This window comes from Echinops telfairi, unplaced genomic scaffold, assembly GCF_000313985.2.
Source record: "Echinops telfairi isolate 266 unplaced genomic scaffold, ASM31398v2 ScPeMD7_7;HRSCAF=31, whole genome shotgun sequence".
Taxonomy (NCBI): domain Eukaryota; kingdom Metazoa; phylum Chordata; class Mammalia; order Afrosoricida; family Tenrecidae; genus Echinops; species Echinops telfairi.
In genome coordinates, this window is record NW_022103904.1 from 25,136,488 (window position 1) to 25,153,395 (window position 16,908).

Here is a 16,908-nt window from a genome sequence, read left to right on the forward strand (position 1 = left end):
TCACGAGGTGCTGATGGGATTAGGTATCAGGCATCAAAGACCCAGAACAAAAAATTCTATCAATGTGAGTGAGGGGGAAGGCAGAGTAGAGACCCAAAGCTCATCTGTAGACAATTGGACATCCCCTTACAAAAGGGGATGAGATGAGCCAGTCAGGGTGCAGTATAGCACCGATGAAATACACAACTTTCCTCTAGGTCTTTAATGCTTCCTACACCCCACTACCATAACCCCAATTCTGCCTTACAAATCTGGCTAGACCAAAGCATATGTACACTGGTACAGATAAGAGCTTGCAACACAGGGAATCCAGGACAGATAACCTCCTCAGGACCAACAATGAGAGTAGCGATACCAGGAAGGGAAGGGGAAGGTGTGGGTAGGGAAGGGGAACCATCATAATGATCTACATATAACCCCCTCCCAGGGGGACGAACAACAGAAAAGTGGGTGAAAGGAGACAGCGGTCGGTATAAGACATGAAAAAAAAATTTATAAAATAACCCTTTATAAAGGGTTCATGAGAGAGAAAGGATGGGGGAGTGGGGGAAATCAGCTGATATCAAGTGCTCAAGTAGAAAGAAAATATTTTGAAAATGGTGATGGCAACATATGTACAAATGTGTGCGACACAATGGACAGATGCATGGATTGTGATAAAAGCCCCCAATAAAATGATTAAAAAAAAGTGTTGAGTGGAAATTGATGTGCCCTGTAAACTCACTCAATTCACATTTGAAAGTTAAATAAATACATATTTAGGACAGCAAACCAGCCTGCTTGCTGTAGGGGTGGCCAGTACACCATCCATTTGCTAAAAAAGGGCAAGTGGCTGCTTTTCTGGCACTTCAAAGAACTTCAAAACATGCATAACATAACCAAGTAGGATAAAAAAGCAGGATAGGGACTGATAGTATAACAACCTTTCATCTCTCTGTTCACATAAATATAGATTTTAGGGAATAGATCTCCTGTTGTCCAAGTTTGAGGCCCTTGGTACCTGGTCCCCAACAGCAAGCCCCAGTGGAAGGAAGAAGCTGTTTTCACAGTTCTAAATGCCCTCTTCATTATCCACTCGCATCTCCTGGGATAGAAACCTGGAATGTCATCAGATCAAGGTACACTGGGGCCATGTCAGATTCCCTTCTAGGTGAAGGTCAATATTCACAAGAACCCTCGGCAACTGTACTATGGGAGAGTCAAAGGCCACAGGGGAGAGGGTGTCCTTTCTCCACTGGTGTCTCTAGAGGGATGAAAGAACAGGTCACCAACTTCTATGTTTAAAATAAATAGATTGCTAAATCTCTGCCCATCCTTCGATAGGTGCTCTGGTGGCAAGTGATTAAGTGCTCAGCTGCTAACTGAAAAGTCGGCAGCTTGAACCTACCAGTCACTCTGAAGGGAAACAATGTGGCACTCTGAAAGATGAGAGCCTACCATGTCCTGAAGGTGAGCTGTGCACTGGCCTCGACCTGGTGGCAATGGTTTTCCTGTTTGTTTTTCATACGCAACTTGTGACAGTGAACACGAGCTCAACAGGAAGCACCAAGAATGACTGGGCAATGGTTTTCCTGTTTGTTTTTCATACGCAACTTGTGACAGTGAACACGAGCTCAACAGGAAGCACCAAGAATGACTGGGATGCTTTGCTCATCACATTGAAAACTTACTGAGGGCAGGAATCATTCTCATTTATTCTTCTTTTTGTCTCAAAATCTAGCATAATGCCTAGCACCCAAAAAATGTGAAATGAGTGGATGAGGCTCGGTGAACTGCTGTGCTGAGTTCTGAGGCTATGCTGCCTTATTGCCAGTCCTTTACCCAGAACCATTTACCAGCATCCACCACTTAGATTAGTTATTACAAAAATGAAAATGGTGTTTTTAAATCTTAAAGTCATTGTGCATATGAACTAATCATATCACATAATTTCCTAGCCTCAGATTCTTCACCTGCAATATGGGGATGAGAGATAAAACTTCCTACCTGTCCTCAGGTGGTTGGGAAGAGTAAGACTGACATTACCAGGCATGTGCAATGCTTGATACTTAAAAGTGAAAAAGGTACTGACCTCTTACTTACCTTGCCAATCCTGATGTATGAATTTATAGTATCGAGCAAGTCAGCCTTTTTTTCATTTATAGGCACTTCAGCTAACTCCTTGCCTATTAATTCACCGGCCTGATAGCCCATTGTTGTTTCAAAAGCAGGATTTGCATACTGGTGGGTAGACAAAGGGGGGAAAAAAGTATCAAGGGATTTAAAAGACATTTTTGAAAGGAGGGCAATTAAGGATCTTCAACCAAAGCCATCACATTGACTCTCCAGAAAGTACAGGAAGCAGCCCTCAGCAAGGCGGTTCTAAAACTGCAAGAGCACACTCAGAGAAGAACCCTGGAGTCCAGAGAAGCTTTCAACAATGACAGTGGAGGACACTGCTCCAAAAGAGTTGTTTGTGATACAATGAAATGTAGCACCACACTGTTGTTAGTTGCCACAGAATCAACTCTGACTCTGTGCATGCAGGGTAGAACTGTCCTAAAAGGTTTTCAAAACGGCCACCTTTTGGAAACAGATTGCCAGAGCTGTCTTCTGGGTGGCTAGTAGCTGAGTGCCAAACCATTTACACCACCCAGGAACTGACTCAGACTCTACTTTTCCTTATTTTACCTATCTCATATGATTCAAATGAGTTGTATGTGTAGGAAGCATGCTACGAACTAGAAGTGTTTATAAACGTAGGGCTTCATGGTTAAATTTCAAATGGGGTTATAAAACTAGAAGAAAATATATGGGAAAACTATGCATTTGGTAATAATGCTGCCAGAACAATAATTTACATTGCTCAACAAAGTTTGTTTTCCTTGCTAAGCACTACAGTAAGGACTTTCAGTCCTCAGAACATCTTTATGAAGGTAAGTGGGGATGCTGATATTATCATTCCTACCTATTCGTACAGACATGACAACAGATGCAAAACTGCACAAACCAGCCTGACACAAAGGCAATGATCCCCGAATGGTGATGCTATCGACTCTGTACCAAGAAAGGTACAAGTTAAAACTGTGATAACTGGAGGGCCAAGAACAAACATCACAGTGGAGATAATTTTTCTTAGACAAAAGGAATATGTTTCTGGCATAACTCTTTCACATTAGCTAAAGTACAAATTATTAATCTCAAGTCACTTACATAAAACTACTTGTTAATCAACGGTAATTTATTCAATCACCCCTACTTCTAAGATTTTTTTAGTTATTTCTAATAAGTTTCCTTAAGTGTAAATATTTACATAAACAGAAATATGAATCTAAATGTGGCATGTCTAACATTTTTAGCACCTTCATCTTTATTATCTTTTCTTAGTTATATTGAATTTAATTTAAATTATATTTTATATATTTTGTTCTGATAATCCTCAAAGGAAAAAATGATCTCATAATGTTCAGAATAAAAAAAAAATCATATCAGAGGGGTACAATGCTCAAAATGAAAGCAAACAGAATAAGAGACCCAGAAGGACAAATTTCCAAATAAACCAACCTGTATAATGTGATCTTCACTAGTAATTTCAATTGCTTCTTGACTTTTCTCTAATGCAATGAATATTGAATTACAAGCCCTTTATGGATAGACAAACAGCACTGATTAATATAAAGACTATACAGTCAAATACAGTTTTAGTTTACTACATTATTTAAATTTTGGGTGATTTGCTTGTTTTTGACGGATTATAAAGGTAATTCATACATATTCAAGAAGGAAGGGAGGGGGTATTAGAACACATAAAAGAAGAAACAGACATCTCTGGTGCCTCGCCTCCCCCCTCAATGGATCAACACTATACACCATTTGATGTCTTTCCATCCACTCTGAGAGGCAGTGAGAGCCAGAAGGGGGCACACCCCAAGGCTCAATTCATAGCTCTTTGGGCAAGTAACTGAGTTCTCCTCAAGTGTACCTTCTCAGCCCTTAGAAAGGCCCTGTGAGGGCTACACAAAAGAATGGCGCCAAATACCCTGCACAGAGTCTGGCAGGAAGGAGGCACTTAATCATTTGTAGCTATTATTTGAAGCAAAATATTTTTACAAAATTGCGGTTGCCTGGAATGACTAACTTTCTTCACTTGTCTTACTGTAAGAATTTTCCCATGCCTTCAGTGTTTGAAAATATTTTCCTATACAAGTAGCAATTGTTTATTAAAGGTGATTATAAAATAAAGATAGGCATAAGTAAATGAGATACCACTTCATACACACTGCCGTGGGTATAATAAAAGACTGTGAGGATGTAGCAAAATGAGAACCCTTAAACACTACTGGTGGGAATATAAAACACAGTGCCTTTGGGAAAGTTTGGTAGTTCCTCAAAAGTTAAACACAGACTTTCCCTCTGATCCATCTTTTCTACTCCTTAAGGATACACCCAAGAGAAATGAAAACATAGATCCACATAAAGACTTATACACAGATGCTGACAGCAACATTACTCATAATAACCAAAATGTGGATACAACCCAATTGTCCACCAATTAATGAATGAACAAAATGTGGTGTAGTCAAATAATGGAATATCGTTCAGCCATGAAACAAAATGAAGTATTGCTATACTGCTACCACTATGACGATACGAATGAACCTTTAAAAAAATTAGGTCACATTACAGTAATTAGACAATAAAAGGTCACTTATTATGATTGCACTTATATGAAATATTGAGAATCAGCAAATCCATAAAGACAGTCGATTAGCAGCTGCCTAGGGCTCAGGGGAATGGATGAAATAAGGGAATGGGAAAGTAATAACTTTAGAGTACAGGTTTTCGGTTTGAGGGTAAATAACAATACTCTAAAAGCCACTGAATTATATATTTTGAGTGTGTGAATTATCTGATAGGTGAAGTCTCTCTCAAAAAAGCTGTTAACAAAAAATAAGCTCAAGTGATTTGAAATCCCAACACCTAGACATATGCATTGGTGCTCCAGACAACTTCTACAGGCACAGCTCCAAACACTCCAGGGGAAAATTCCATTCGATTCTAAAGTCTACTTCTCCAGGAACTTTTTTAAAGCCCTTTGTGTGTGTGTATCACATGCTACAGTTTTATAACATGTTTTTCTCATTTGATATATATTAATATACTTTCATATAAATAATTACCATTTTAATCCTCACTTTATAGAACTATATAATATCCTATTACATGATTATATGGCAATTTATTCAACAAATATCTTAAGACTCCACATTCTGATTGCTTCTAGGTTTTTTCTCACATAGGAAGTCTCCTAAAGGCTGGAGCAGCGATTCTCTTGCCTCAGAAGACTAAAAACAGGGCAAAGAAAACCACTGCCTGCTTATTAAGAAAGCTGAGAGATAAGAACATGGTAAGAATAACAATGATTTTAAATTATTCCTGGTATTGCTAAACAAACAAAGCAGATTAGCTAATAAAAACTAGCTACTTCTTGTCACATAAAAGATCAAAACTTGGTGTGTGCTTGCACCTTTAAAAAGCTATTTAAAAATTTAAAATAAGAAAAAGTTCTCACTTATGACATAACATGGAAGTGGGAGAAATTCTACTACTGGGCTATGTTATTCTTTCTGATTTTTGAAGACCTGGGAAATTTTTCAATGGCAGTCAATTTACATGTCTTTGATTACTATTGAGGCCGTACCTCTTTTCATATTTATTAACCATTTATACTTCTTGTACACAATCGTAACCACAGCTTCATATATATTTTTATGCTTCCTTTATAAAATTGGTTCATGAAAGCTCTTCACATGTTTATAATACTAACCTAATTTGTCTGTCCTATATGTTACAAATATTTTTTTCGAATCTGTCATGTGTTTACAATTTTAACAGTATTTAAGGGTTTTACTTTTTAAATCTTTAAACAAACTTGCCATCTTTATGTGGTCTACTCTGATACTTTTCCTTTATGGAATTGGATGACTTCTTTGTCCAATTTGTGTAGTTCTATTTTTACATTTAACTCTTTAAATTTATTGGAGTCTATTTTGAGTGGAATGTGATATGGGAATTTATATGTTCTTTGCAAATAATTAACCAGTTGTCACAATTTTATTCAATGAAAAGTCCACTCTGTCGGAAACAGCGGGGAGAAAGGGGCATTTATAGAGGTCTAGATAAAGGCATGTACATATGCAAATATATTTATATGAGGATGGGAAAATAGATCTATGTACCTATATTTATAGGTTTAGTATTAAGGTAGCAGAAGGACATTGGGCCTCCACTCAAGTACTCCCTCAAAGCAAGAATACTTTCTTCTATTAAATTGGCATTCTATGATGCTCACCTTCCCGACACAACCGCTGAAGACAAAGCGGGTGAATAAGCCAATGTGGTGAAGAAAGCTGATGGTGCCCGGCTATCAAAAGATACAGCGTCTGGGGTCTTAAAAGCTTGAAGGTAAACAAGCGGCCATCTAGCTCAGAAGCAACAAAGCCCACATGGAACAACATATCAGCCTGTGTGATCACGAGGTGTCAAATGGATCACTGAAGACAAATGGGTGCATAAGCAAATGTGGCGAAGAAAGCTGATGGTGCCCGGCTATCAAAAAGTATAGCGTCTAGGGTCTTAAAGGCTTGAAGGTAATCAAGCGGCCATCAAGCTCAGAAGCAATAAAGCCCACATGGAAGAAGCACACCAGCCTACGCAACCACGAGGTGTCGAAGGGATCAGGTACAAGGCATCATCAGAACAAAAAATCTTACCATAGTGAATGATGGGGGGAGTGCGGAGTGGAGACCCAAAGCCCCTTAGCAGGCCACTGGAGACCCCCTTGCAGAAGGGTCTCGGGGAGGAGATGAGCCAATCAGGGGGCGATGGATTAACGATGAAAAATACAACTTTCCTCTAGTTCCTAAATGTTTCCTCCCCACTCCCACCATCATGATATGAATTCTACCTTGCAAGTCTGGCTAGACCAGAGGATGTACACTGGTACAGATAGGAACTGGAAATACAGGGAATCCAGGGCAGATGATCCCTACAGGACCAGTGGTGTGAGTGGTGATGCTGGGAGGGTAGAGGGAGAATGGGTTGGAAAGAGGGAACCGATTACAAGGAACTATATGTGATCTCCTCCCTGGGGGACAGACAGCAGAAAAGTGGGTGAAGGGAGACGTCGGACAGGGCAAGATATGACAAAATAATAATTTATAAATTATCAAGGGCTCATAAGGGAGGGGGGAGCGGGGAGGGAGGGGAAAAATGAGGACCTAATGCCGGGGGCTTAAGTAGAGAGGACATGTTTTGAGAATGAGGGCAATGAATGTACAAATGCGCTTTGCACAATTGATGTATGTATGGATTGTGATAAGAGTTGTATGAGCCCCTAATAAAATGATTTTAAAAAAAAAGAAAAATCCACTCTGTCTTCTGTTGACTTAAAATGCCATATAGATTGGAAACTAAATTCTTAAATGTACTGTCTCTTTCTAGACTTACTCTAGCTCACTAATCTAGCAGTAACAGAGTTCCTTGGTACAACTTTTAAATACATTTTAATATCCAGTAGAACGATGCTGTTTCTATAACTTTATAGCTCCATATTTTCTTTCTCTTCACATTTTTATGTAGGTTTCACCGGATATCCAAAAGTAGTGTGTTCCTGTGAAATATTTCATAAGCCAAAATGGTATACAGCAATTACCACTAATGTATATAGGGAAATTTCTTTAGCATTCCAAAAAATAGCCTGCCCAAATAAGACACAAAGTAACACTGACATAAATTGTTGGGAGACACAGCTCAAAGCTATGCTGGCTGCATGCAGAGAGACTGACTGTACTTCCCAGGAAGAAACTTAGTAATGCACTCTCATGCTTGAGGAGCAAGCTGGCTCTTAAAAGGCTTGCTGCAAAACAAATGCTAAATGCTGGTTTAATTTTTCATATTTTTTTTTCATGAAAGTGAAAATCCTCTTTTGACATTTTTTCTGTTAGCAAAAATAGGTCCAAATGCAGGGAGGTGTTTCATAAGAGCAAAGTTGCATAAAGCAAACTTTTAAAAAGCCAGGAACTACTGCATTTCCATTTGGCTGTCAGGGCACAATGAGAGGTGAAGCCACAAGGATAAGTGATAGACAAGCAGCGAGAACCCAGAGGGCCACAATTTGGAGTTTGGACTGTATCCTGGAGGCCATGGGGAGCCGCAGAACAGTAACACAGAAGGAGTATTACTGCAGATTAAATGTGGGGGGACCAACTGTCTATGTCAGTCATCCAGGTAAGAGATGATAGTGACCTAAACTAAGAGAATAGCAATGATGATGACGGGAAGTGCCCATATTACAAAGGTTCTTAGGGATTAAGACAGGGTCAGTGATTGCATTTACCGGACAGTGATTGACTAAAGGAGACAGAGTTTCATCATTCTACATTAAATATTTTTCTGTTTTTCTTGCTCTACAAGGAACCAGGCTTTCATCTTTATTTCACTTTAAAACAAAAACATTATCAAGAGCTAATTATAAAACACTATTTTTTAAAAATCGAAACCCACTACCATCAAGTCAATTTCAACTCGAAGCAATCCTATGTAGGGTTTCCGAGGTTGAGAAGCTTCATGGGAGTAGACTGCCTCGTCTTTCTCCACTGCAGTGCCTGGCAGAGAACTGCTCACTTTGTAGTTAGCAGACAGCACCACCAACAGAAGAAAAAACGTCATCTCCGAGAGATAACCAGTGTTTACAACAGGATGTTTGTGTGTGTGAAAGCATTTTTTCTTAAAAAAACCAAAACCAATAATTGAGTATATACAGTACTGAGTATGTCCTGCTTTTGTTCACTGAGTTCTTTTGGTGCCCTTCTTTAAATGAGGGTCTCCAATCACTACGGGGATCACCAGAAATCAAGCCATCTCCCTCCTCACTGCCACATCCCATTTTAACAAGAGATCAGTTATGGCTACAGAGGAACCACCAGCAAAACTGTCACTCACGACACTGGCCTGGCCACCCAGGGTCTTCCCAGCAGTCGACGAGTTACCTGAGTTTCAGTTGGGATCGAACTTCTCCATACTCCAGCTGGATGAGCTCATTGTAACAGGCCATGATGCTGGAGTTTTCGAAATATCTCTACAAAAGAAAGGTGAAGTATGTGAATAAATATAAATGCATCTGTAAAAACTCATGTATTCAATACAAATAATGCTTCTTTTGTTTTTGTCATTTTTTAAAAATCATTTTATCGGGGGCTCATACAACCCTTATCACAATCCATACATACATCCATTGTGTCAAGCACATTTGTACATTTGTTGCCATCATCATTCTCAAAACATTCTCCTTCTACATGAGCCCTTGGTATCAGCTCCTCACAAATAATGCTTCTTAACAAGTACTTCATCTTGGCAACCGAATTCTAAAATACACTTTATCATTAATGATGAACAGAAGATGAGAGATGAAATTTATGGATACCAAATTAACTTTTTTTTAAACTGTATTTTTTAATACCGTTTTAGAATATTTTTCTTTTATTGGTTTGAGTTAAGAGGTTTTGGATTGTCTGCATGGCACTGATAAAAGCTGAGGCTAAAATATGGAGGAGACATTTATGAACTAAAATCCTATTGCTATTTAGCTTTTAGAATACATTCACTTATTAATAGCATTATTTAATCCTCTATAAATTTCTGCAAGCTCAGAGCAAGCAAAAATAGGCAACCATTTCTATGTGCACCTGCATGTTATCTCAACTCAACCTCAATGGAGACAATAATTTGCTACCTGGTTGTTGTTGGGTGTAACTGTGTCACAGGGACCCTATGTACAATCATATTATGTTTGAGACACACTCTGGTAGCCACTGTGTCAATCCATCTCCTTGAGGGTCCCTGACACTCTATTTTACCAAGCATTATATCCTTTTCAGGGACTGGTCCCTTCTGATAACCTGTCTAAAATTTGTGTAATGAATTCTTGCCGTACTTGCTTGTAAAGAGCACTCTGGCTGTACTTCTGAGACAGATTTTTGGTTGAAACCACCGTAGAGAAACTGACAACAGTTATAGATTGCCTAGTATTTATCGCTGGGGTATAAACTCTCTTTTCATAACATTTGCATAATGGAAACATTTCATTTCAACTAAAACAAATTACATGGATCCAAGAAGCACACATCCACACAACCAAATGATGTGTCCCGTGAAGATATCTTAGAAGCCACTATGTTCTGTCACATAGGTCCATTCAGATGTAAAACTTACTTGTGAACATTTCTCACTGCCACCGAGTCAATGCTGACTCAGAGATCCCCTGTGGGTTTCTGAGACTGTAACTGTTTAAGGGAGTAGAAAGCCAGTCTTTCTCTGGCAGAGGTGCTGGTGGTTTCAAACCGCTGATCATGTGGATTGCAGCTCAATGCATAACCACTACACCACTTCTTGTGAACTCATGCCTATTTCTGTGAACATTTCTTTGTTTTTATCTGCTCAATAAATAGATCACATCGAATCTGATTAAGGAAGAAGGTAAGGAGACGGGGCACCTTCCAGAGTTCCTTCTGTTGCCAGTGCAAAGGCAGATATTTCATGTGAACAGGTAGTCAGGGTCTTGTCTGAGTGCTATAGGAAACCCAACACTTCAGTCCCAAGTTCATGCCTTAAAAGTTGTATGACCTTAAGTAAGCCATCTCAGAAAACCTGTTCCCTTATGTTTGAAGTAAGACAAATGCTACTCCTACTACTGCAGATCACTGAGAGAATAAAATGAGATGATGAAAAAGGCAATGTAACTACATATTGCTACATGAAGGACAAGTACAGCTATTGCCATCCTCTGGAGGGAAGGCAAGGACTGTTGGTTATGGGCACAGTAATTTCATGCTGGCTAAAATATAAGTCCTTCTCATCCTTAGAAGTCTCATGGAAGTGACACATCTACATATCTGCTGTGAGGGAAGGAGTCCTAGACCTGTATCCCTCCCCCGATTAGCACAGATGCTACAAAAACATCCAAGAACATTGCCAGTCCACACAGGCACCTATTACTGACTAGGCAAGAACACACAAGAGCGACTTCTGAGCATAGTATTTGTGCCACTGCCAGCAGCGAAAGTGTAGGGGCTTGAGACAATTAAGGGGTTTCCAGTTGTCTGGAAGACTTGGTTCATGACAATGCATCTGGTCTGCAGGTCAGATCTTGGGATGGAGAGAAATGCCTATGTATATTTCAACACATGGCCACCCATGCATGCAACCATGGGCATGAATGTACATACTTACTAAACATGTTGGATCCAAAGGTAGAACTCACTCACTGCCATCAAGTCAATTCCAACTCATAGCATCCTAAAGCAACCTTATTGACAGGGTAGAACCACCTCGTTGGGTTTTTGAGACTAACTATTTATGGGAGTAGAAAACCTGGTCTTTCTCCCACAGAGCAGCTGCTGACCTTGAGTTTAACAGCCCAACATGTAACCACTAGAGTAAGGTTAAATCCTAACACATGTGACTAAAATATAGCATCTTGTTTCTACTATCTGGCCTCTCCTCTGAGCTCTGCCTGTTTTATAGCATCTTGAATATTGTCTTTTCTGACTCTCCCCAGTATTCACTTATGTCTCAGGGATCTCAAAGAGCACAGAAGATGGAAAATGGGTATTGGGTCTGGAATGTTCAGGAAGCATGTGATAACATGCTTTGCTCAGACATCAGTCTCCTCATCTGAACCCCATCCCGCAAGCAAGCAGAGCCACAAATACAGCAGACGTCCTAAGCCAACTCAATCCCACATTCTCCTAAATACATCATATCTACTGTTAGGACTTAAGCCCCAACTTGCTAGGCCTCCCTTAGTGGTCTTCAATTCTTGGCTGCTTCTTGGGATTATCTACAAGGCTTTAACAAACAATAACAATGTAGAGACCTCCTTTCCCTGCTGAACAGAAAATCTCCCAGGTAGATATATTCTATTGCACATATTTCCCACAAAGATGAAAACTTCAGATATTTGAACTGCAAGCCACATCCCATTTCTCCTAGGTAACCCCATGAGAATGTTTTACCTCCACCACAAACCTTGCAAACACCTAGAAGTTAAATGACGAGCTAATATTAAAATCGCCCTGCTGTTGCAAGAGTATTATGTGCTCTCAAAACCAAAACACAAAGCTCATTGCCATCAAGTCGATGCTGACACTTTGCGAGCCTACTGGACAGGGTAGAAGTGCCCCTGTGCGTTTCCGAGACTGTAACTGTTCATGGGAGTAGAAAGCCCTGTCTTTCTCCCTTGGAGGGGATGGTGGTTTAGATCTGGTTTAAGTCAATTCTGACTCATAGTGACCCTACATCGGATATCCCAAGTATAAATCTTTATAGGAACAGACAACCTCATCTGATGAAACCTCAGACAGCTTTCATCCACAGAGCGTCTGATGGTTTTGTAAACAGTAGTCCAATGCTCCTTGAAAGCACCACCAGGGCGCCTTTAGGTCTGGTAAATAGATATAAATTTTTAAAAAACCACCCCCAAGTACTTTTCTTTTGCCCTAACGGTGAATGGCAACATGGCTGGTATCATTGTTGGGCTGCAGCTGTTTCCTCTTTGTAGTCACTAGTTGAACTAGACATTATACCTACTGTTTTACGTAGTAAATGCCGTTTACCACATATTCACCATTTCACTTGCCCTTCATTCACTTTTGCATCACCTTCATTCTGTTTTAACTGCTTCCTTTAGGATGACCTTTTGTGAAGATCTGCTAGTTATGAACCCTCAGTTTTCATCTTAAAGTCTTTAGTTCATCCCATTTTTAATAGATGTTTTTGCTGGGTATAAAATTCTACATTAGCAACAATTTTCTTCTATGCTAATAAATAAATATTAAGGACTAATATTAAGAACATTATTCCAAAAGCACTCATAAAGGTCAACAGACAAACCTGGAACTATTTATAGGCTTTCCTTTTGTTGTTGTTGTTTTTAATTCTTTTTTCCCCCCCACATCTATCTGGATAAGCTAGGAAGGATAAACAATCCTGAGGAGAAAACAACAGGATCAATGGTTCCAGGGGAGGGGGACATGTGAGAGGGGGAGGTTGGTGAAAGGAAGTGGGGAGCCAACAAACCCAGGAACAACAAGTGACCTAAAATCAATGATGAGGAGAGTGTTGAATGCCTGATCAAGAGGAATTACTAGGAACTGAAGGAAGGTTGAACATGATAGTGGGACAGGAGGAAAGTAAAAGGAAAGAGAGGAAACTAGGAGGCAAAGGACATTATAGAGATCTAAATACAGGCATGTACATATGTAAATGTATTTATATATAATGATAGGGGCATAGTTCTAGGTACATATATTATATTAAATAAGAAAGGTCGCAGATGGACACTGGGCCTCTATTCAAGTACTGCATCAACACAAAAAACACTTTGTTCTAATAACCTAGTATTCTGTGAGGCTCACCTTCCTAACACTATCACTGAAGACAAAATGGTTGCATAAGCAAACGTGGTAAAGAAAGCTGATGGTGTCCAGCTATCAAAAGATATAGCATCTAGGGTCTTAAAGACTTGAAGATAAACAATTGGCCATCTAGCTGAGAAGCAACCAAGCCCACATGGAAGAAGCATACTGTGTGATCATGAGATATCAATGGGATCAGGCTTCTGAAGATCCAGAATAAACAATCATATTGATGTGAAGTGGGGGCGGGGGGTGGACACCCAAAGCCCATCTGTAAACAAGTGGACTTCCCCTCACAGAAGAGTCACAAGAAAGGGATAACCCATTCAGGGTGCAATGTAACACCGACAGAACATACAACTTTCCTCTAGTTCTTTAATGCTTTCCCTGTCCCCCTACTATCATGACCCCAATTCTACCTTACAAATCCAGCTAGACCAGAGCATGTACACTGGTACTGATAAGAGCTCTCAACACATGGAATCCAGGATAGATAAACCCCTCAGGAACAATAATGGGAGTAGTGATACCATGAGAGTAGGTAGGGGAAGGTGTTGTAAGAAAAGGGAAATTGATCACAATGATCTACATATAACTGCCCCTCCACCCCCGCCAAGGGAGATGAACAACAGGAACATGGGTGACGGGAGACAGCAGTCTGTGTAAGGTATGAAAATAATAATAATTTATAAATTATCAAGGGTTCATGAAGGAGGGAGGAATAAAATGAGGAACTGATGCCAAGGGCTCAAGTAGAATGAAAATGTTTTGGAAATGATGATGGCAATATATGTACAAATGTGCTTGATCCAATTGATGTATGGATTGTTATAAGAGCTGTAAGAGCCTCCAATAAAATGATTTATTAAAATAAAAAAGAACAGTATTATTCCGCTGTTTCCCTTGCTGTTGACAAACTGCCTATCAGTCTCATTTTTGAAGGTAATTATTTTCTCTTCTGATTTTAAAAAATTTTCTCTTTGATTTTCATATTTGGGGGAGTTACAATGATGTGTCTTCTTTTTATTTACTTAGGATTTGCTACAATTTTTGAATCTGTGAACTAGTCTTTCACTTCCATCAGTTCTGAAAATTCTCATTCACGCTTCAAATATTTTATCTGCCCCATTCTCTCTCCTTTCCTTCTGAAGCTCCAATTATTTATATGTATATAAAATCATTTTATTGGGGGCTCATACACCTCTTATCACAATCCATCCATTCATTGTGTCAAGCACATTTGTTGCCATCATCATTTTCAAAAAATTTTCTTTCTACTTGAGTCCTTGGTATCAGCTCCTCGTGTTTATACCTCCCTCCCTCGTAAACCCTTGAATAATTTATAAATTATTGTCATTTTTTCAGGTCTTACACTGACTAATGTCTCCCTTCACCCACTTTTATGTTGCCCGTCCCCTGGGAGTTATAGCTCCAATTATATTATGTGCTAACCCTTCACACTCTATTCTCAACAGCTCCTAACCTCTCTGACTTATTTTCTATCATTATATTTCTGGTCTACATCCTGGATAATTTCTGCTGACCCATTGACTAAGTTCAACATTTTTCAGTTATGTTTGAATTCTCAACGCTCAAATTTATTGTTTAAAATTGGCTATATCACTTTTTATAGTTTTCTATTCCTTTCTGATAACTTTAGGCTTATGTTATCTTCTTTTTTTTACATTGTATAATTGCTTTATTATCCATATCTGAAAATACCACAATCTGAAGAATATCTAGTTCTTAGTCATGATGTTATGACTCTGAGGATTTATGAGCTTTGACAGAGTGCTACCTCTTTCTCTGTAACAGTTCCTGGACTTGTGGAGGCTTTCTGAAGCCAAAGACAAAGGTGTCTTCCTTTGGGAAGGATTTGTCTTCACTTCTGCCAGGTACCTAACAATACTACTCTTCCCAAACCACTTTAAATTAAACGCATAGCTTGAAGTTTCTTAACTACCTCACTGATGCAAATGTGAGCTAGAAATCTGCCTAAGGGTCAGCCTTTTTAAATTTTCTCCACCACGATTTCCAAGGCCTCATTTGTAAACTACTGACCAAAGTCCCCAGCAGAATTCTGGCTTAAGAGAAATCAATAGATTGAATAGTGTTTGGGTTACCTTATTTCTAGAATCACAAATCTAATAAAGCTGTATGCACACATATAAACATTATAAGAATATATGCCAGGGTATAATGGTAACGAGTAAAATCATTAATACATTTATAGGAATTTAGCAGACATTGCTTTCAGAGAACAAGAAAGTATGATAGATTGTTATCTGGCTATAAAGTTATACCAAATCTAATATAGCACAAGGATTTTTTTTAACTTCAAATAATTCAATAGTTTTGCTGGGCATAAAACTGTGAGAAAATCATTTCCCATAATAAATTATACTTGCATAATAAAGAAGCTAGTACATACCCTTGTAAAGCCAGCATTAACGAAGGGCAATACAGATGGTTCTTCTTTTTCCGTCCTTCAAAACAACATAGCAAAAGTTCAGAGATTGTCTTTTAGCAATTACATCTATTTAATATGTAAAGATTTTATAATAATTAGATCGTCTGTTTGCTTCCACTTTCAGTTTATTTTTAAAAAAAAGAAAAAAAGGCCCTTCTTCCCCACCAACAGCTCAGGAGAAAAGTTTAAAGGACACAGTTATTTCTTATTGCTATTAAAATATGTAAGTTAAATAACATTTATTTCAAAACTGCCCTCTCACATATTTCTATTTTTTCTTCACTTCCAAATAAAAGATTTTGCCTACTCCTCTACAATTGAAATCTTCATGGAAATCTGGAGTTATAAGCCCCTAAGATGATACCACTAGGAAAAAAAAAAATTTAGGGATGGAATTCCCTGACAGTTTACCTGTTTCTAAAAAGGAGGTCTGGTAGTGTAGTGGGTTACTGGTAGGACTGCTAACCACAAGATCCGCAGTTGGAAACCACCAGCTGCTTCTTGGGAGAAAGACGAGGCTTCCTACCCTCTCTGAAAGAGGCATAGTCTCGGAAATGCACAGGGGCAATTCTACTCTGTCCTCCAGTGGGGCCGTGAGTCCGAACTGACTACATGACAGTGAATTTGGTTTTGGTTTTAAGCTTTGCCTATTTGTAAAGTAGGCGACAGTTCAAATTCACAGATGCTCTCTACATGAAGCTACTTGGAGAAGTAAATGAAATAAAAATCAGTAAGGCCAAACTTACTGATAATTATTACAAATAATTATTACAAATAATTATTACAAATAATTATTCAACCATCTGGAAGAGCAAACATTACACTGATGCTGGAATTTCAATACTGGAAAAAAGTAAAGTTTACCTGCATACAACAGCAACAATAACTGTGTTTTCTGAGATATTTGATGCTCTGATAGTTCTTAAAACAAAACACAGCAAAACATACATTGTAAAATAAGCTTAAAACAATTCTGTAAAAAAA

The 16,908-nt window shown here is 38.8% G+C and overlaps 1 protein-coding gene across 3 annotated transcripts in view; it reads right to left on the reverse strand.

Annotated features, from left to right (window-relative positions):
• The window catches only part of PDE8A (phosphodiesterase 8A), a 95,756-nt gene that overhangs the window by 62,369 nt on the left and 16,479 nt on the right, over positions 1 to 16,908 (reverse strand). For all 3 annotated transcript variants that reach the window (XM_004708089.2, XM_045286309.1, XM_045286310.1), the window contains exons 3-7: positions 16,789 to 16,845; positions 15,886 to 15,940; positions 9,030 to 9,118; positions 3,544 to 3,622; positions 2,083 to 2,220 (exon numbers count right to left, since the gene is read on the reverse strand). In XM_004708089.2, coding sequence (XP_004708146.1) covers positions 2,083 to 2,220; positions 3,544 to 3,622; positions 9,030 to 9,118; positions 15,886 to 15,940; positions 16,789 to 16,845 — 418 coding nt within the window. The remainder of the gene's footprint in view (positions 1 to 2,082; positions 2,221 to 3,543; positions 3,623 to 9,029; positions 9,119 to 15,885; positions 15,941 to 16,788; positions 16,846 to 16,908) is intronic.